The following is a 20,916-nucleotide window of genomic DNA, read 5'->3' as shown; positions in this document are numbered from 1 at the left end:
GTTTAAAGAATTAGTTGCTCGCAAGATTTTGGTCTCAAATTGTTCCTTGCATCGCGGGCTATCGAAAAATACCAAAAACGGAATTTGTTGCTAACTCCAAAGTGAAAAAATACTCGCTTATGTGGTCGCGGACTTTACCGGCAGCGCATGGCCAATGGCGATCCGCCAAAGTTAAAGTTAAGAAGACATTGTTTAAAGAATTAGTTGCTCGGAAGATTGTGGTCTCAAATTGTTCCTCGCATCAAGGACTATCGAAATATATCCATAACTGAATTTGTTACTAACTGCAAAGTGAAAAAATACTCGCTCATGTGGTCGCGGACTTTACCGGCAGCGCCTGGCGAATGGCGAGCCGCCAAAGGTAAAGTCAAGCCGTTTGCAACAAATTCAGTTATGGATATATTTCGATAGGCCGCGATGCAAGGAACAATTTGAGACCAAAATCTTGCGAGCAACTAATCTTTTAAACAATCCACACAATCTTGAAATTTAAGTGTAACGCGTGACCGCTCGCGACCCTATAGGCGGTTATTTTATCGCTTTGCAGTTAGCAACAAATTCAGTTATGGATATATTTCGATAGCCCTTGATGCGAGGAACAATTTGAGACCAAAATCTTCCGAGCAACTAATTCTTTAAACAATTTACAGCATCCTGAAGGTAAGAATAGCGCGTGTCCGTCCGCGACCACGTAGGCGAGTATTTTTTCACTTTGCGGTTAGCAACAAATTCAGTTTTTGGTATTTTGCGATAGCCCGTGATACAGACAACAGTTTAAGACCAAAATCATGCGAGCAACAAATTATTTAAGTAATGTATGTCATGGAAAACTCCTTAGTCTGTGACTGCCCGATTTTTGTTTAATAATAAATAACTATGGTGTTACGGTTGTATATTTGGGTATTTAAAACTATTAGTGAGTGAGTAAGTGTGAGCAATACCTTCTTGCAACGTGTTTGGTCGAGAATGATATTGCGCGCTGCGTTGTACTTGGTCATGGATGTCAGTACATGGTTAACAACATTATATTTTTATAATTAATTTATACTATCTTAGAGCAACAAAATAGCAACAAATTCCAGTGTAGTTGTTTTTTCGATTCCGGCACTCTATATAGATTTTTCAGTATGGGGGGTCCAGCTTAATGTTAAGCTGGACCCCCCCCCCCATTTTGATTGCAATTTCCTGCAAAACGGTTCGAGCAACAAAATCGGGAATAGAGCAACTAATTAGCACATAATTAGCACTAAATTTTCTGATAGGTCCGAATTGTTTTGGGGTTGGTGGGGGGTCCAGCTTAATATGGGTAGAGAAAGCATGCTTAGTGCAATCTTTTTTTAAAGAAATAGACGCTTGATGTGAGCTTAGCGTCATCCCTCGGGGTGGATGATTTAAATAATTGAAGGCTAGTGTACAACAGACTCCCTTTCCTTCGCTATCATCCTCCCTACAATGAACGTCCACTTATCCCGTCGCGCAGTGCAGGAATAACTAATAGACAGACGAAGTAGTTACTTACAGTAAAACCAAAAGAAGGGAAATTGTCTTTCAGATTTAATGACTGATTTCAGAGAAAGCAATGTATCTGTCGCGTCTCCGTTTTTTAAATCTACGTGTCCTGAAAAATGAAATAAAACTATTTCTATTGCATAAACTGAGAGAGAAGTATCACCGCATATTTTCAGGTTCGTGTTCAAGCCTTCTCAAGGTCTTAATTCTACCATCTGTGCCATCACGGTAAAGCTCCGTGCAGAATTCACGGTTATCACCAAGCGAGACAGGGCGAAAGTATTGCCGTGATGCGCCAATAGATAAGGGCGCAATGTCGCGTTCGCGTCGTAAATGTATGCAGTTTTATCGCATGTCACCGTGTTAAGAATGCACGCCCGTGTCACCGCGTGCAGCGCGCTGAAAATGGAAAGAGCGCGTTTTGCTTGATAAACGTGCGCGCGGCATCGCTTCAAAATGCATAGAATTACTTTACATAGCGAGCAGATAAAGTGCAGTCAACTGACGCACTGTGCAGCGCTAGCAAGCGGTATACGCATTTTCATCTCGGTCGTCCGCACGCTAATTTTATACGCGCCACCCGGCGCCGAAAGCCGTGTGTCTACGGTTGACACACGTCGCGGTTGATTTTTATGCAATTTACATTGGCGCATTTATGCGTCTAGCTGCGCCAAGAAACTCCAGCTATAAACTTTAACCAGAATTTTGGCCTCAGACTCTCCGAGAGAGCATTTTGTTGTTACATTTAATTAAATGTATTATTTAATATGTTTTATAAAGAAGAAAAATATAGATTAAATATCAAGATAGAATTCAATGTTAAAACATTTCTTAACAAAAGTGCAAAAAATTAATATAGAAATAAAATAATAATATAATAGTTTTCGAATCACATATAAGAGAAGAGAAGTTTATTTCTACCAATATCAATTAATATCTATATTAAAAAACATAATATCAATTAATATCAATTTATCAATAATCAGAAAAGAGCGAAAGAATATTGAAATATTGCATCGCGAAAAAAAGATCAAAAACGTTACCGAGAGCGGTATATTTTATTAGATATATCTTCCAACATGAAGGATGCTTGACGGTTCCGAATCTACATATCATAATCCAGTTTGCCAGTTCTGATGGGCATCAGCCTGCGATAATTATCCATTTCAGTTATTCTGGCAAATGTTTACGAACTGACGTTGTTTCATCGCGAACGAAGCGAACTTCCTGACAGGTCTGTACCATCGCGATGACTTACTGATCATAGGTTGATTTATATTCAATAACCAGCGGTAAACGCGGGGTTGGTTACTCCCTGTACCCACGTGCAATCACGTCCTGCCACGTGCAAGCGCAGTTGATGGTACGTACACAGACATCCCTCACGTCCGTGTAGCTAAGAGCACGCACACACGCACCGTCCATTCGCCACACACACCGTCACTATTTCGCACACACATACATACAGAGGCGGCAATGCAAACCCGATGATTGGCCCTGCGCAAGAGAGGATAGGGTCACCCTAACCATCCGGTTCCTCCATTTGTGTTCCTTCGCATATTAACCACCGTCCAAATTCATCTTCTAGCGGGAACGATTGCCGACATTTTTCGAAAACTTTTTTATGATTTTCCTTCTTTTCAAAACTGGCTGTTTGCAGTAAAATTGAGAGTTGAAAAAATAAAATGAAAACTCTAGGAAAATATATATATTTAATCGAAATTTAGAAACTTGGGATAAATCAAGATGATGTTAGATATGTACTCCTAGATTAATGAGATAATAAAAAAAGCTCACAATTAACGTTACGTACAGTTGAAATATACAAATGTCAGTATATATTTACCACTAGAGCTAGACGAGAAATTAATAAGAAAATTATATAACTCCATTGGACACTCTTTCACTTTGTGTTGAAATCATTCCTTCTATTTTTATAAAGTTGAGACATTTTTATATCTTATTATTTACACAAAAATAGCTGTCAAATTAATTTTGTATAAACCGCACGATTTATATGAATGTACGAAAATACGTTTTCTGTTAGTATCAACCAGGCGCATTCAATATCTTTCTATTCATCCTCTTTTCCCAAGTTAAGCAGCAACAATATCAACGTACAAAGGCTACCATGGATAATAAGCGTGTCCCATCGCCACCGTACGAACCGTGTCGTTGGCACCCGAACGGCGCGTATCTCTCGTTACAACGGCACGTCGTAACGTTACGACTGTCGGCGGCCGTGAAATGCAGCCGCATCGGCGACATAATTAAAGTCACCCTTTGTTCGGGCGGCGCGTTTTGCTTGAATTATTCCCGTGACTTCAGGAATTCAGCAGGAGGCGCGGAAGCGCGCCGAGCCATATCTTCGCGCGAATATACGGGATTTAAAACCTGTGACGCATGTTTCTGGAAACGTGCACTCCGCTAAATGCGTCTTGCCACGCCATGTATCAACTCTAACCCGCGATAAGGGAAACTTGGCGCGATACGCGTACTTTCACGAATGGTGAAAGTGAGAGTTAGAGAGAGAGGAAAAAAGGGTAGAGAGATCAAAGAGATCGCACGGCTCTCTATTAATGCATCGTATTTAATATTGCATTCTGGCATTCTGGCATTCGAGCCGCCCTGCCGGATTAATATTGACCCAAGTGCGAGGGTGGCTATTTGATTGCGTCCACCCACCGGAAGCTGCAATTGATTGCAACATCGTCTCCGAAGCGCATTGTAGCTTTTACTGTCGGATTGACATCAGGCATCTCGCGATTGTCGCGCTGACATGTCTGGAAGAGATCACACCATGAGACACGATATTGACTCATGACGATATTGCGCAACTTTGTCAGTTTCGACAGATGACATGTAATGTAACGTTCGGAGGATATTTTATAGATATTCGAAAAGACTTTGAAATATTTTTACATTGTATAATAGATGTGAGGAGATTGTGCGTGCAAAGTAGAAATTTATATTTTGTAAAATGAGTTTGCCGAACGGTGGTTGTTTTATCAAGAATTCTTTAATTCTTAAATTATTTTTCGAGATATCTAATTAAATTGCTTAAAAATTTACTAATACTCTGCGATTAACAAAGATAACTATATAACTCGACATAATTAGTTGAGCCAAAGTTCTTTACAAGCGTAACACGGCTCATGTAAGATTCGAGGGATAAAGTTCATATCAGTTAATGATCTCTCGTTGCAAAGTTATAGTGTTATCTAGACCGCAGGTGGGATTAGGCATACTATCGATTCGCGTATAAGGATATATCTAATTGTAAGCACGTGATATTTAGATATAAAATTATTAAACATCTATTTATTAGCATCACAAGATAATGCAAGAAAACGTAAATGTATGGAGTGTATTTTTTATATTTTCGATACATGTTACATACATATTACATTTTCGATACATGTTACATACATATTACATTTTCGATACATATTACATCACGCGCACACACATCATTTGAATCTGAAATTGTAATCTTTACTGTGTAAATTTATATTTTTACAGATATAGATATTTCTTCGAAATTGCTTACATGTACATATTATTATATTTCACGTAACTGCTGCATTGTAAAGAATATATTTTACCATGTTTTTCGCAGGACTGACGTGGATGCTGCGTCCGGCACGAAAAGTGGTACTTTAAAATTTGTAAGGACTCTGACAAATATTTCGAAAGATGCAGGCGGCGTTGCCCATATGCGTTGTGAAGTCGTAGGCGATCCTCCTCCGACGAAGATACGATGGTTCAAGAATGAAGCCCCATTAGAAGAGGACCGTCCAAAAATCACCATTAGAAAAATACACGCACAAGTATGTGGAATTATCAAATTACCATTCATTTGCAATTGCTTTTCCAGGACTTCGCACGATCCAGTTTTATTTTCCCTGAAATTAAAGCTCCGATTTCTGTATTTAAATAAATAAAAAATGTATGATGGTTTTCTATTTTTTGATAGTTTGATATTTTTTGATATTTGATATTAAAATTCATGCGTTTCGTTGTAAATTTCAACGTTTGTATGTTATTATTCGATAAATACAGATTAATTTAACGTTTCAGATACACGAGCACGCAGCGAAAAATCTGGCCGGCAGTCGATTAAAAATCACGAATTTGGACGTTTCTGATGTTGGTTTCTATACTTGTCGCGTCACTAATGGCAAGGATCAAATTCAAAGCGAGGGAACTCTGCGAGTCGATTCCTCGAAGAAATGGCAAGGTAAGTAGCACAAGATAACTTTTAATTAGTATCTTCCAGGAAATAAAGTGAATAAATCGATAATTTATATAATAAAGCGAAATAACGAACAACTTCTTTTAAGCGAAGTGTACCACGAGACATTTAAATTCGTTACGAAAGTTCTGCATTATTTAAATAACAATTTATTTTTACAATATGTTATTATTTCAATGTATATTGCATGTAAGGCAAAAGGAATAATTTTTTAGCATATTCGGTGTACGAAATTACGCCCAGGTGACCGTTACGCTATTACGTTAACGAGTCTCAGCGTAACCATTAGGAAGGATAATCATATCTCCTTCGTAATTTTAAAGCCACGCGAAGCAGTTCGCCCATAATCCGGGTGGTTTACATTTTACAGGAATAATTAAACTCACAAGTTTTAAACACGTGGCCCATAAAATCCGGCGGCTATGATATTTCCACGTCACCGAGGAACGGATCGCAATGAGGTGGGCCTTTGTGGCCGCGAGTCGCTTACGGAACAACGCCGTAAAAAACATTTGTAATGCACGACATGAATCGCGCGACACCTTACTTTACCCACCCCGTCGCGTCGCGGCGAAAATTTTCGAGTAAACACATTAAACGCCAGAGATAACGGTGTAATGTTTGACGCAAGTGCATTATCATAAAACGCAAAACTGCCTGACTATGAAAACGGTTATGCAGCTTTAGCCTTGTACCAGCTGCATTGTTATCTTATCCTGCAAAGGCGTAGGCAGGACTTTCTCAAAATGGTTTTAATGCGTTATTTCGTGACGTGTACTCCGTATTTGTTAAATGAATTTATTTAGAGAGATTTACTATGAGGAATTTGTTGTATGCTGTTCTTAAGTAGTTGAATATTCATTAGAAATATTTTGAGAATTTTAATTTAATTTAATTGATTATGTATAATTACTGATCTTGAATAAAATGAAAAAATGGATAATAATTTACATGTAAAGAGTAATCGATTTTGCTAATAATTTATACATAATACAATTTATAAAGAATTTTTACTTTTACTAATTTAATTCAGCTTTTCTACACTCTTATTTATTTTACTTTTCTCATTATTTAATCTTTTAGACTCATATTTTGTAAAATTTCTTTCGCTCTTATTTTAGTGGAGCTTGTGAAATTCGAATAAAAGCTCTACCTACGCTTCTGTGCTATCTTCTCTAGTAGATACTCTCTGTTTACAATGCGTTATGCTTTTACTCGAGCTTACTTCAGTTAATGTGGTATTAGTAAATATTTAAAGATCTAAGAACATTAAATTATCCATTTAAAATCGCAAAACTATTATTTAAATAATTATTATCTTATCTTTATATTATTTGAGTATAATATTAAAGTTTTATCGCTGTATTCATTTTCTCATTATTTGTAAACTGTATACTACAATTTAAAAAATATTCCTATGTCATAAAATTATTGCGTAAGTTATTATTGCCGAGTAGCTTAAAATTGTAAAAGCTTTTTGCATCCCAAATGCATTTTACTAATATGCTTATTTGATACAAATGTATCATTTTCGATTCAAGTTTCGTTGGAAGCTATGGAAACAGAGTTTTCCTAAGCCCTGCTCAGCTTTAAGACTGGAAAGAAATCGTAAAAGTAATGCTGTTATACGAATACCGCACTCCTCGCCGTAACAAAAATCGAATCGAATTAAGAGGAAGTGAAAGTCAGGTTCGTAGTTGTCGACAAGGGAAGTGGGACGATGGAGAAAAGCACTTTCGTACTTTGGCTTTGGCTGCGAGAGGAACAAAAATAAGAAACTTAACGCGATCGTAAAACTGTCAATTTGTAAAGAATTCACGATCGACGTCCGTTGTAAGAGTAGATGAGGAACAAGTGAGAGAAAAGAAAAATACAGGGAAGCAAACTTTTGTTTGCTTTGTTATAGATACATTCGTGTCTTTAGTTTCAAACAAAACTAGTTTTCAACTGCGTTAATTTTAAAATAACAATAGTAGCAACGGAAAAATATATAACTGTTACGAAAATTGATTAGCTTCATTCAATAATCACTTAAACTGGTTACCGAAATGAAATGACCACAATAATAATTTATCCGATTAGTACGCTGTGATTAGTACAACAATGTCCGTAATCAATGCAATGTAATTTATTCCATATGTGTGAGGAAAAGATGATTATCCGCAATATCCTGTATTACTTTCATCCTCGGAATCTGTCGGAAATTAATCAATTCTGGCATCGAATTATTTACCGAAATCATAAATTTATTAACTTTGTCATTCGACAATACCTCATTTAAACGCGCCGGCAGGTAATTGGTCGACTAGGGGTGCCTCGCTGCACTCACAGCTCACGATACATATTCCACTTTCCAAAATCACAAATTTTTCTCTCGACATCCCCCGCTCGGGGTCCTGAGATACACTTCACTTCAAGAACTTCATTATGCATGGTGTAAATTAGTTACAATTTATCGCGAGACGAGAGGGCAAACTTCTTAAAGCAAAACTCCAAGCATTTCCTTGGACGAAGTTATTGCGCGACAGCTCTGACAAATTCTAATCCAGTCCGGTAGTGTTTCGGTTAATGCGCGAAGTACAGCAAGGACGATGCAAACCTCGGTAAAGTCTACCTCTTGAAGATAGACAAACCGTGCTGACTCTTCTTCTGGGGGACGAAAGTTTGTTGTTAATCTCGCGTGAGTAGAATTTGGAAGCTACTGCAGACTACGCTTAAGTTTCAAGTATCCTGCTTCAAGAATATGCTACCATTACTCGTTTGCTGATTAAATGCAAGTCAGAGTCATGTAAAAGAAAAGATAATAAATATCTTTCTGTTACAAAAATTTTAAATAATTATTGTGCATTTCTTTGAAACAAGAACACTAACATGAACATGTTGGGATTCTGAATACATTAATTAATCCTGTGTGGAAAAATTATATGATCACCCAGCAAGCATTGGACAAACATGAAAGCCGGCGTTTGAGTTATTTCACTTCGTCGCAGCGTCGTGCGATTTTCGCGCGTTTTTCACTGAAAATTCGCCGCGAGCAGAATGATATTTACAACTCGAGACAGGGATAATAGTGTGTGCAAACAGCCCAGGACCAAAGTGTCGTGGCCGTTCTGACCTGCTTCGACGGCCGGCCCGAAAAATGTAGCACCTCCCGGTGGCAGGGCACAACGCGCCCCGGCGGAACTTCCGGCAATAAAGTTCCGAAAAGCTCTCACGGCCGGAGGCGATGAAACAAAACTGGCGGCGTTCCTGGGACGAAGTTACCGCCGAAGAGACACCCCTAACAAATTCTAATCTAATCCGGTGAGTCGGGGCGCCTCGGCTAATGCACGAGGCGCGGTGAACACCTCTCCTCATCGTGTCCTCGGTCCGAGGACCGGCCCTTCGTTCCCGGACAGCACAGGGCGAACTTTAATATTAGCACTCTGCAAGTCAAACTCGACGCTGGAAAATTCAAACTTCTTTCCTCGCAGAGGGTGTCCGCCACCCTTCTCTGGAGATTTAACACCGACGCGAGAGACGAGGGTAGAAGGTTGCCGGATCGCGGTGGGTACCGCGAAGGGCGCCGAAATAGGGCTCTACTCCTTTTCGAATAGCGAGGAACTTAATTGACCGATTTACTGCACCGTAAATCTTGGCGTGTTAACGTCAGTTGTACATTATCCCGCCCGGGTATCGCGGGGTGCCTTATGTTTCATTCCGAGGGCGGGAAAATACGGATGTTAATTAACGTAGTGGATTTGGGATTTATCCAAATCCAATATATACCGACGAATTAATCGACGGTTGCCATCGGTTCTGGTTTTACGGCAAGCAACGATAAACATCGGATCGCGATTTTATTACGCATGCTTTAAAATGTTAATAAAGCATAATGAATGTCAACAACAATCGAATTATCCCGCATGGAAGTAATTTGCTTAATAACTTCCATGTCATTCTACAATTAATAACCATTCTCGTGTATTAAGCGGTATTTAAATAATCCACAGGATCTTTTCAATGTTTGTTACATTAATAACACGGCGCGCAATAATTTAAATAATGGTATTTACTTTAGTATTAAATTTACTTTAGAAATCGGAGTGCATGCTACTATATCGATGGCGAGTAGTACGCATAAGCGATAAATATACTTGCACGCAGCGTCATAACAGGAACTGCACTCAGTAATCCGGGATTGTAGCGCATTCCGTTTTACGCGCTATGCAAGCGCGATTTTATGGAAAGGTGTACTCATCTTCATGGCAGCTAGAGATTTACTTTCCGCGTGTTCGCAAGAGATTGTTTCACGTGATACCGGAAACCGACCAAATTCGCCGCACGTCATCTACATCGTAAACTCCACGGGCAATGAAATTCATGTTGCAAACGTGAGGCGTACACTTGAGAGTTTCAGACTATCGTCGGCAATATATCCTCTAAACTCTTGGCAATGTATCCCCTAATACATCTCTGTTTTTATACTTTCCACACGTGAATCGTATAAATTTAATGTAACTCTTTCCAGGGAAATTCTAATTAAAGAATTGACATGAATAAGATTTACAAAAATAAAAGATTATTTATGTTTTATATAAAAAATACGTGCTATACTTTTTTGATAATTATTAAAAAAGAAGATATATTGGGTTAATCGGAAAGTCCATGCGGATTCTTTTAGCAAAATTCAAACTTTGTATTATACTCTTAATCTTGTTAAAAAATTTGGATTTCGCTAAAAATATCTACGGATTTTCCGGTCAACTCGGTATATTCGCAAAATTATAAGAACAAATATAGTTAAGAAAAGATCGATTCTACCTTGATCGAAAAATGTATTATATATCTTAAAGAAAATTTAAAGAACATTATATTTGTAGGACACATGTTTACATTGTCAACTTTTGGTTAAAGTGGACATCTTCCCTTTCGAATAACTGCAATATATCTATCTTCTCCCCGTTCCGATAGCAGCGAAATAATAACACATTTCGCTTAACAAACGTGTGAGTCAGAAATAATAACTCGGGCGCTTAGCATGGTGTTCACGTTTCGCGGCTCTTTTTATTAGCACAGTCGAAACGCGAGGGTGGGCAACACGTCGGCGGCGACGGAAAATTGGGAAAGGTAAATGGCCGCGTTAAAAGGGTGTCCGACCCGCACCTTCCTAATTCAGTTATCCCCGTTGCCCTTGGGTTTTTAACCCAAAGAGGCGGAACACTTAGTTACCTCGGTGCCCGTCGTAGATTTCTCACGTGCACGCTTTGCGCGCAGGTGGTAAAATATAAAATATCCATGCCCTGTTCGTGAAACATTATTATTACGACCCGCCACGGCCAGAAAGCATTTTAATATAATGTTGGAAAAATAGTGAAACTTTCCCGAGGATTTCGCTCGCTTCGCACGAAATAGCCATTATCTATATTTTATGTATCTCACATTCCTTTTACGTATTTCTTATCTTCATTTACAAGATATTTTCATTTAACGCAAGAAATACCGTGAAATATGCAATATCTATTTACCAGATTTATTCCAAAGCTGATCTGAAGATTGCAGAAACGTAAACAGGTGAGTATCTTGTAATAACATGCGATAGGTATAGCGATATCCATTTCCTCGTTTACTCATTTCTCCTTCTCGGCACGTTCAGGTAATCGCGCGTAATTAGACATCGTCGCTGATTAAATTACGCATTATTTATGAGGCGCACGCCAGTCTGGCCGACTTGAAAGAAAAGCAAAAAGAAGAAGAAAACCGCAGACTATCGGGACACTTTTAATATGGGTCGGGAATATCGATGTGGGATGAGTTCGCTCGCGTGGACGAACACAGAACCAGAAGCGTTTTATGCGTACATAATTGAAAAAGTTTAACCGCGGTCGCGACGACAGGCGTCCGTCTCTCCGCCTACCTCCCTGCGTTACGATTAGTATTCCGCATGTCCGCCGGCTACGGTAATAGCCACGACGACGTGATATTTATGAGATTTTTTGTCGGCTGCATGCACGAAGTATTCGTTGGATCCGGATATTTCGCGGTTAGCTTCGTCGATTTTTTGCGGATCGATGTAAAGCCTTGCCTTCTCACCGAATAACAGCTCTTAATGAACTGTTACATTAGGTTGCACATGGAAATGGAGAGGCTTTTTCAGAGTTTTTCAAGCAAAATGCCAAACTTGTAACTCTCGAATTTCAGGTTTGTTCCCAGTCATAATAAATTTGTATTGCTGTAAGATTTTGCAGATCGTACATTACAAATATCACTGGCCTGAAAGTCGTTTCATTAAACACGAATGATATTTAGACATTGAATTTGCAATTTAAATTACTCCGCCAATATATTTGTGCGTTCCTCGATCAGTATCGACTTCGGAATTCTTCACTCTATTTCCTTCCTTGCAAACTTCTTTGTAACATTTAATTAAAACATTTTTCCAAATGATTCGGAATTAAAATTTTATGGAGATCAGAATGCAAAATTAAGAAACATCTGAATTTAGATGTTCCTCCACAGACTTAAAATGTTTTTATTAGATAAAATTATACTTGAAATATCTGATTTCACCGTGGAGAATCATTTCTACAGTCAACATTTAGTTATCCCGACCTCCATTATTGATCGCATTATATTGGGTTGGCCAAAAAGTAATTGCGTTTTTTTTTATATAAATAAAAGGCGAATTTTTCATGGGAAACAAAAACTTTATTAAACAATATATTGTCCATTTTGTTTGATTATCTTTTGCCATTTTTCAGGCAACTTCATGATTCCGCGCTCAAAAAAGTTCTTATCTTTTTCAGCAAAAAACAATTCCAACAACGATTTCATATCCTCATCAGCAGTCAAGGTTTTACCATTCAAGGCGTTTTGCGAAGAACGAAACGAATGGTAATCTGATGGTGCCAGGTCTGGCGAATATGGTGGATGTGGTAACATCATGGTAACACATCCCATCGAAGCTGCAACAATTTTTCACGAGTGACCAAACTTGTACGTGGTCTAGCGTTATCATGGTGAAACGCAACACCTTTGCGATTCACCAATTCTCGACGTTTCTGTTTGATGGCATCATTTAATTTATCCAGTTGACGACAGTATACGTCTGAATGAATGGTTTGATTCCTTGCAAGCAGCTCAAAATACACAATACCTTTAAAGTCCCACCAGACTGACAGCATAATCTTTCTTTGGTGAATATCTGCTTTTCAAGTGCTTCGAGCAGGTTCATCACGATCTTTTTCGTTTGACGTTGTTGTAGACGATCCATTTTTCGTCGCCTGTTATCATACGTTTCAAAAATCGATCATTTTCCTCACGTTTCAAAAGAGAATCGCAGATGTCAATACGCTTAGTGAGATGAATTTCCTTCAGCTCATGTGCTACCCAAATATCGAGCTTACTAATGTATCCAAGTCGTTTTAAATGGTTTTCAACACTCGATTTCGATATGTTAAGATTCTCAGCAATCTCTCGGGTCGTTAAACGCCGATTGGAATCGATCAGTGCCTTTATTTTGTCATCATCAATTTCGATTGGCCTTCCTGAGCGTGGTGCATCTTTCATATTAAAATCTGCAGATCGAAATTTAGTAAACGAATTTTGACACTGCCGCAGTTTTAAAGCATCTTCGCCATATACATGACATAACTTTTTATGAGCTTGCACAGCGTTTTTCCCTTTTCGGAAGTAATAAAACAAAATATGAGGAAAATGTTCTTTTTGATTTTCCATTTTGAAATCGACGGCAAACAAACAATTGTTAACGAAATCGTGTACTTTCTTTTTGTAAAACAAGCTTGAACTGTGAGTTGTTAACCTACATAATGAATTTGCGGTTTAGAATGAAGTTAGTTACGTTTCAAGACATGTATGTCCATCTATTGGAAAAAAACGCAATTACTTTTTGGCCAACCCAATAATTATGAGACCATCGATTATGACTCAAACTGGCCGACAAAATTACATTTGACGAAAGTCTATCCTCCACGAGATGGGCGATTCCCAATTCAACCCGCGTATCGTACCATTAAAAACGCAAATATTGGAGGTGAGAGGGCATACAGGAGGAGGACACGGTACGCGATCGCGGAAGCCGGAGCAGCCGGAAATCGTGCGTTTGAAATAATCGAAAAAGTTGGTCCGCGATCGCGCGCATCTCTCGCGTTGTCGCGTGCACATTAATATTCCGCCATGCGATCGTGCCGTTGAATGCATCGAGACGAGGCCCGGTGCAGGATGCAGAGAGCCCTCGTCGTGCGCTGCGCTCCCACGAGAAATCAACACTGCGTTATCCTTGCTCGGAGGCTGTTCAATTTACGGCTAAGTTAGTGCACACAAAGCAGCGGCACACTTTGACAGACAGAGAGAGAAAGACCGAGGGAGCACGAGCGAGAGAATTTCGAACTACAGAGGCATGTAATCATGTACAGATAACCGTACGCATACACGCGAATGGAGAACCAAGATCTTATCGGTACACAGAGAACGCTCGGGAGAGAGAGAACTGCGATATCTAAGAGAACGCAGTGATAATGAACGTTGTTGCTCCCATGCGCGTAACTTGCGCTGCACGGATTGGAGAAGCGAAAATGATGTATTGAACAAAGCGAAGTTGTTTTCCGCTTCTTTTTGAAGCTTTCTCACTGCACGTTTTATACACACAGATTGTTTCAATCTTATTTCTATCGAGATGTGTGATTTTGACATATCTCATTTCTCACATCACGCAATTATTACTGATTGGTTCTATAATGTAATACACGTTACGGGCACTTAAAGAGATGCAAGAATTTGTGCGGAAATGAGCATGTAATTAAATCGAAGTGGATCATAATTTTTTAAAGGCGAATAATCTGAATAAAAATTGCGTCTATTGTTTCTTTCTGTTCTTCAGGTTTGTTGTATCTTGTTTTATCTTTTTTTTTACCGCATTCTATTTTTTGTACGAATGTCTCTGGAAAATCCTGCACGGTGGAGTTTCAACAAACTGACGGGGACTGATCAACGAACCGAATTACGACGGCCCAGCGCGATATCTTCGGACGCTTGTTAATTCCGCGGGATTCGCTTCCCGAGCAAGGAGCGGATTATGTTTACACGAGTATCGGGAACGGAATACGAGACGTGCAACTTTCCTCGATGGCCGGATGATGCATGTGGCGATACCCCGTTATTGAAATACGATATACGAGTACCTTCACCGTATCCAGTCGGCATAATAATGCGCCGAGCATAAATTCAACTCCCGCGAAAAGTCTGCTGACGACGTATATATAGACGCAATACGCGCCTGGTTTTATGCGATATCCCGCTCGAAAGTTGAATTTCATTCGCACGTGGAAACGAATGAATTATGTAAAAAGCGGTAGACGGTTTTTTGAGGAAAGAGGGTCGGTAACTTGGAAACAATGTTGAGCGCAGTACAAAACGATAACGTATAATATAACGATGATAATCCGCATTATTACTACTCTGGCGAAATAATAATCTTGGAAAAGGAAACATCTTGGAGATATGTATCTCGCGCGTAACAATGAAATTTCTTGAATCATTCCGTCCTGTCATCTATAATCTTATATCTATTAGGGGTGTGATTTAGTTTTGAGGGTTTGTTGCTCAAAAACGCATGTATTTAAATATGATAATGAATGAATACCTTAATCAAACTATTTTCCTTCGTTTTCTATCACTTTTTCCCATCTTTCTGGCAAGAGATCGATTCCACCACGATAAAATCACTCTTCTTTTCAGTTGATCCATTCGTCGACGAATTTTCGCACTTCTTCCAAATTATCAAAGTGTGTATCCTCTAAAGCGTGTTGCATCCACCGGAACAAATAATAATCGCATGGAGCAATGTCCGGAGAATACGCGGGGTGCGGTAAGACTTGCCATTCGAGCTCTAATAGTGTTTCTTTCACTGATAACGCAACGTCAGGTCGAGCGTTGTCACGAAGAAGAATCACTTTCCGTCGTTTACTCGCAATTGGTGGTCGTTTTTGGTCCAATGCTTGCTTCAACTTGTACGATTGGTGTCGATAACGATCAGCCGTGACAGTCTCATGCGGATTTAACAACTCATAGTACACTATCCCACCAAATACAGAGCATTACTTTTGAACCGTGAATATTGCGTCTCGGAGTGGATGTTGATGGTTCGCCTGGATCCACCCATGATTTTCTGCGTTTCGAATTATCAAAATAGATCCACTTTTTATCCCCAGTAACAATCCGAGACAAAAGACTCTTCTTTTTTTGCCTGGCGATCAACGAAATGCAAATGTTCAACCGGTTCGCAATGGCACTTTCCGATAATTGATGTCGAACCCATTTCCCTTCTTTCTGAATTTTTCCCATTTCATGTAAATGTTTGGTAACTGTTGTACGATCAACATTTAATAATGCTCTGGCAAGTTCTGAAGTGGATTGTGTTGGATTTTCGTGCAATAATGCTTGCAAATCTGCATTTTCAAGCTTTCTTGGTTGTCCCGAGCGTTCTTTGTCCTTCACATCAGTATGACCACTTTTAAAGCGTCTAAACCAGTATTCACACGTCTTAATTGATGGGGCAGAATCACCATAAGTTTCCACAAGAATTCTATAACCGTCAGCGGCAGTTTTGTTTTGATTAAAAAACAAAAGCAACGCATGTCGAAAATGCTAAAGAGCTTTCGGAAGTTGCATTTTTACGATGATATAAACACGACTGTTATTGCATCTATTGCTATAATGCTACTAAATGTCGTGGATAATGTCAACGCTGTAAGAAACAACAGTTATCGGAAACAGCTATTGGGACAAACTGACACTACAGCCATCTGTTGCAAAACCCTCGAAACTAAATCACACTCCTAATACTTCACTGTCCTATTCGCGATGAGAGAACACCACTCCGTCGCGGTGCAATTTCATACGGAATATCGACTGCGACGTTACAAGCCGCGATTTACAGTCAGGCACGATTAACTAGCTTAATGGCAAACTCTCGACTGCGTTCGAAACTTTGGGTGGAAGTTCTACGCGCGTAACACGGACCCAGGTAATAGTTGTTGCCGCCGTAATTTGGGCCATTAATCAGCAGCTGTTTGAAGACGAGGCAAAACTGGACCGGCCGCTGCGTTACAGAATGGCGCATAAAATTATTATTACTTGAGCCACTCTCGAGATGGCCACTCGCCGGAGAAGGGTCGTTCATCGGCACGTCCGCGATGATTAACAGTCTCGCTGTCTTCATACGTCATTGCCGTGCCAAAGGCACGAAGTAACGCTTAACGTTACCGAGAGCTCGCCGACTCGTAATTGTGCCTGTGCGATGGTATATTATTAAAGCACACACCTACAATACCCTTAATCTTCGATATCAAATATTTCATTTTCCATTATTTCTTGACTTTCATTGGAATGTTCGAAGCAGACAAATCAGGTCAACTGTCTACTCTTTATGTCAAAAATTCAAGATTCTTCTTGTAAAAAGGATGACATTTTAGTCGTCTAAGCAGCTGTAACAAGGACGATTCGCAAAGCAAGTCTAGAAGCTTATTCACGCATTGAGTGACCGTGTTAATACTGTATCAATATTAAAGGAACATACCTTGAATAAAATAAACAATTTTTGCACATATGATCAGTGAGAGGATGTTAATCCAATTATTTTTCAGACATGCTATATACCTAATTTAAAAATACCTGAATATTCCCATATATTCTGTGAAGCACATTATATCTCGAATTTCAAAAGGGCTTACAAAGAGTCCGCAGCTAATCTCTCCTATTCTATCCCGACGAAATGAAAACTGTATGCGTAAGGTAGAGTTTTCTTTAAATCCATCGTAATTAAATATAACGATGTTTTAGTCATTCGCGTATATTAATGGCTTCTTTTGCTTAAGAGCAGGAACTACGTTTTAACTTAATTAAAACAGAAACCTAGAGACATTAAGTAAATAATAATCGCAGTAATCCCACATCGATCAGCATCATGGTCGGGTGGCGAACATCGCAAACGATATGATTGGCTACGAAAGCTACGAAGCTACAGAACATCGTATCGCTTAAACGGAACTTGTACTTGGTCAGTACAAGTTGGGAATACATCCGCGTGTATCTTCCCACAAGCAAAGTATAACTCACAACGACTCTTTTCCCGGCCGCGGTACAACTACACAACTACGAGCGGCTCTTTATTTCCTGCACATTAATCTCGGTCGAACGATCTCTCTTTCTCTCTCTTTCTCCCGAAGTACACAATTAACGATTGATCGATGGCCTCCTCCTCCTCCCTTCTCCGCCATGGTCTTTTATCTCGTTTTAAACGACGATCCCTCCCAACTCCGCCGCGCTTAAGCCGAATTTACACGGTTCACTCTTGATGAGCATCCCGAATAAATCATCCGACGTGAATGCGTTGAGCGAACACGGGTTTTTGCCGAAGCACCGCATCGCCGAAAGAGAAAATTATCCGATATCGCTAGAAGCGATTACGACCGATAGAATTCCGCTGAATTTAATTACGATTTGCATAATTCATTTACCGTTCGATTGTTAAATTAATATTCCATGTTATTGACGCGGATTGTCGGATTTCCAGTGTCTCTACTGAACATTATCCGGAATAATTTTCATGTGACTACGCCGATATCTAAACTTATTATATTAATATTTAAATTTATGCTCCATATGAATTTTATATCTCTCGTGGCTCTGAATAAATTGACATCGATTTAAGACGACACGCCGTTCTAAGGCTGATATTCCAAAAGTAATAAAAAGCGATGATGATTATTATTATTGTATCTTTTAATTTGCATGCTCATTTGTAATCAATTCGTCCGTCCTTGCTCCGTCTGGAGATGCCCGCGGAATGATAACCGAGAGAATGAACCGTCGTGTAAGAGCTTCCTCGGGCATGCCAGCGCGATATTTCCTGGACCAGCTCGCGGAATATCTGATTCGTCGCTGCGGTTTGCAATTTACTGTACGATTAAGCGTGTTCGGCCGCAGGATCTCGTCTGTTGGGCCGCGATCTCATACTTGTGCAGTAAGAGAGAGCAAGGGAAAGAGAGACAGGGGTGAGCTCTACGAACGCGAGCATACACCAGGGATCGGACTTATCTCGAATCGCGGGATTAGTCACGCCTGTCCTTCTGTCTCTCTCCTGTTCTCTCCCTCTTTCTCCTGAAGACGCCTTCGCGCCCTGCGGCGCGGGTTTAACTTAGTACGAAAGTTAGACACCGCTCACACGCCGAAAGCCTCAATCTCGGGACACGCGCGGTCTTAACGAGATGGGTCTTGTCGACGGACCCCTAATGAAACTCGATCAACGTTTAAGCGCAAATTCGTGCGGCCTCCGCGCGTAATGACATTGTGCACATGATGGTATTTTCCGAGAATAATATCGTGATAACATCATGCCTTTTCATGCAGCACGATATTAACGTAGTGAAATAAGACACACAAGCAAAAAGAGAAAAGTTGATATTCATTTAGTTCTCCGTCTGAAAAAAATTAAAGAGAAAAGAGAAACAAAAGAGAAAAGGAAGACTCTACATTATGAAATATTTTATTAAAATCGAACCAGTAGGAAAACGAGGAGAAACGTTCAATTTATTAGTAAGGTAATAAGAGTCGCGGAAAATTAATCTTGACTGGAAGATTAATCTTATAAATTATATACGTACAATTAATATGCAAATTGAGCATGAACGATATTTTTCAGAGCGTTGCAAATTATTATTTCTGTTCTCGATGACTAGAAATTAAGATGATACATAATGAGGATTCGGAACTTCCAGTGCCAAGGACGGCTGATTTAATCAGCGATATTAAGCGGAGTCCACCGTCATTTGTAGGTAGCGGGTATAACGAGCTCGCAGTTAAATTATAGCGGGCCGAATCGAAGTTGATGCGATTAATTGGTTGCATGTCCGTGTTCGTTGCACCTAGTGCCATCAACGAGACGAGCGCGGTGAAACGTAATTATTGTCGCTCGGCTGAAACAGCCTGTACTTGTTGCGGTGATATATACACATTATGTATCGGCATACATAACACACGAACACACGTTCATATATACACGCCTTCCTCACCCACTCGCGGCGAACGTGCTCTAGATGCATGTGCTTCGTGCACTTTCGGACACAAAACACACCCTCAACCCCCGGAGGTCCTACAAGGATAATTTGGGATAACCGCGCCGGTAAAATTTGCATATCAGGATCGTATGCCCGGAAAACTTGAAACTCACTTCGAATCGGAATTAACGGAAATTCACGGAATTTTCCACCGGTCCCGCCAATTAAGCTGCAATGCAAAGATTATCGTAATCTCCATAATTTACATAAGAGTGATATCATAAACAAGAATATTACAAATAATTATAACATTATAATTGAAAACATGATAAGATATTAATCTATTAAAACACTTAAATAAATTATTTAAAGTTACTACGAACAATAATACGGAAAAATAAAGCACCGATAAGCGACTTTTCTTGTAAAAGATGTGACAATCTAGATAACAATTGGAGATTACTGGCTATGTAATTATTTTTGTTTCGTTCCGTTCATCGGTCATAAATCTGCAGGACGCAATTGCAAAAATGTACGTACCACGCGCGATGTTTATCAATCGTGCATATGTGCTATGGAAATCAGCTTTCCGAGAAACCATTTTGGCTTTATCGTGTCCGCGGAAATGGCATTTCCTCTGTTTCGAATACGCTCTTGTGCGGCGGAAACTTTCACCAAGAAATTCGTGTTAGTTACACATGCGAAGCTCGTGTGGAGTGCTTCCCAGAGATTCCACGCGCAACAATCTCACTTTGCTTTGCTGCGCGTAAACGCGCGCAGCAATCGGAATGATTGAAGTGCCTCCAATTCCATTCTACCGAATCCCTCTCTCTCTATATATAAATATATTTATATATAAATTGTTTATTAAAAATAATATATCATATATATATACAGGGTGTCCCATTTTATATTTGTCAGTAAAATATTTCGATACGACGTCGTTTCAGAGAAAAATGTTTCAGACAAAAGTTATATGGCTTCGAGGGGGCAAGATGATGATATTCTCAATTTAATTGTAGATGGTGCCACTTTCGAGATTTCATCATGGCGGCCATTTTTTAAAATGGAAGTCGATTTTTCTCTCTAAGTGAAAGT

General features: G+C 39.5%; 2 protein-coding genes across 9 annotated transcripts in view; one reads left to right on the top strand and one right to left on the bottom strand.

The window, feature by feature from the left end:
- LOC105281913 overlaps positions 1 to 20,916 on the bottom strand; it is a 67,877-nt gene that overhangs the window by 30,572 nt on the left and 16,389 nt on the right. The window contains exon 1 of one of the 8 annotated variants that reach the window (XM_026967898.1): positions 5,115 to 5,195. The exons of the other annotated variants lie outside the window; for them this stretch is intronic. The gene's annotated coding sequence lies outside the window, so the exon portion shown is untranslated. Of the gene's footprint in view, positions 1 to 5,114; positions 5,196 to 20,916 lie in introns of those variants that run through there. 8 annotated transcript variants of the gene reach the window in all.
- LOC105281866 (tyrosine-protein kinase transmembrane receptor Ror) overlaps positions 5,199 to 20,916 on the top strand; it is a 125,936-nt gene continuing 110,218 nt past the window's right edge. The window contains exons 1-2 of the mRNA XM_026967893.1: positions 5,199 to 5,339; positions 5,590 to 5,749. Of these exons, the coding sequence (XP_026823694.1) occupies positions 5,226 to 5,339; positions 5,590 to 5,749 (274 nt within the window). The 5' untranslated portion in view covers positions 5,199 to 5,225. The remainder of the gene's footprint in view (positions 5,340 to 5,589; positions 5,750 to 20,916) is intronic.

The sequence above is a fragment of the Ooceraea biroi genome, chromosome 2 (assembly GCF_003672135.1).
Source record: "Ooceraea biroi isolate clonal line C1 chromosome 2, Obir_v5.4, whole genome shotgun sequence".
NCBI classification, from domain to species: Eukaryota; Metazoa; Arthropoda; class Insecta; order Hymenoptera; family Formicidae; genus Ooceraea; species Ooceraea biroi.
This window is presented reverse-complemented; position numbering and strand designations above follow the sequence as displayed.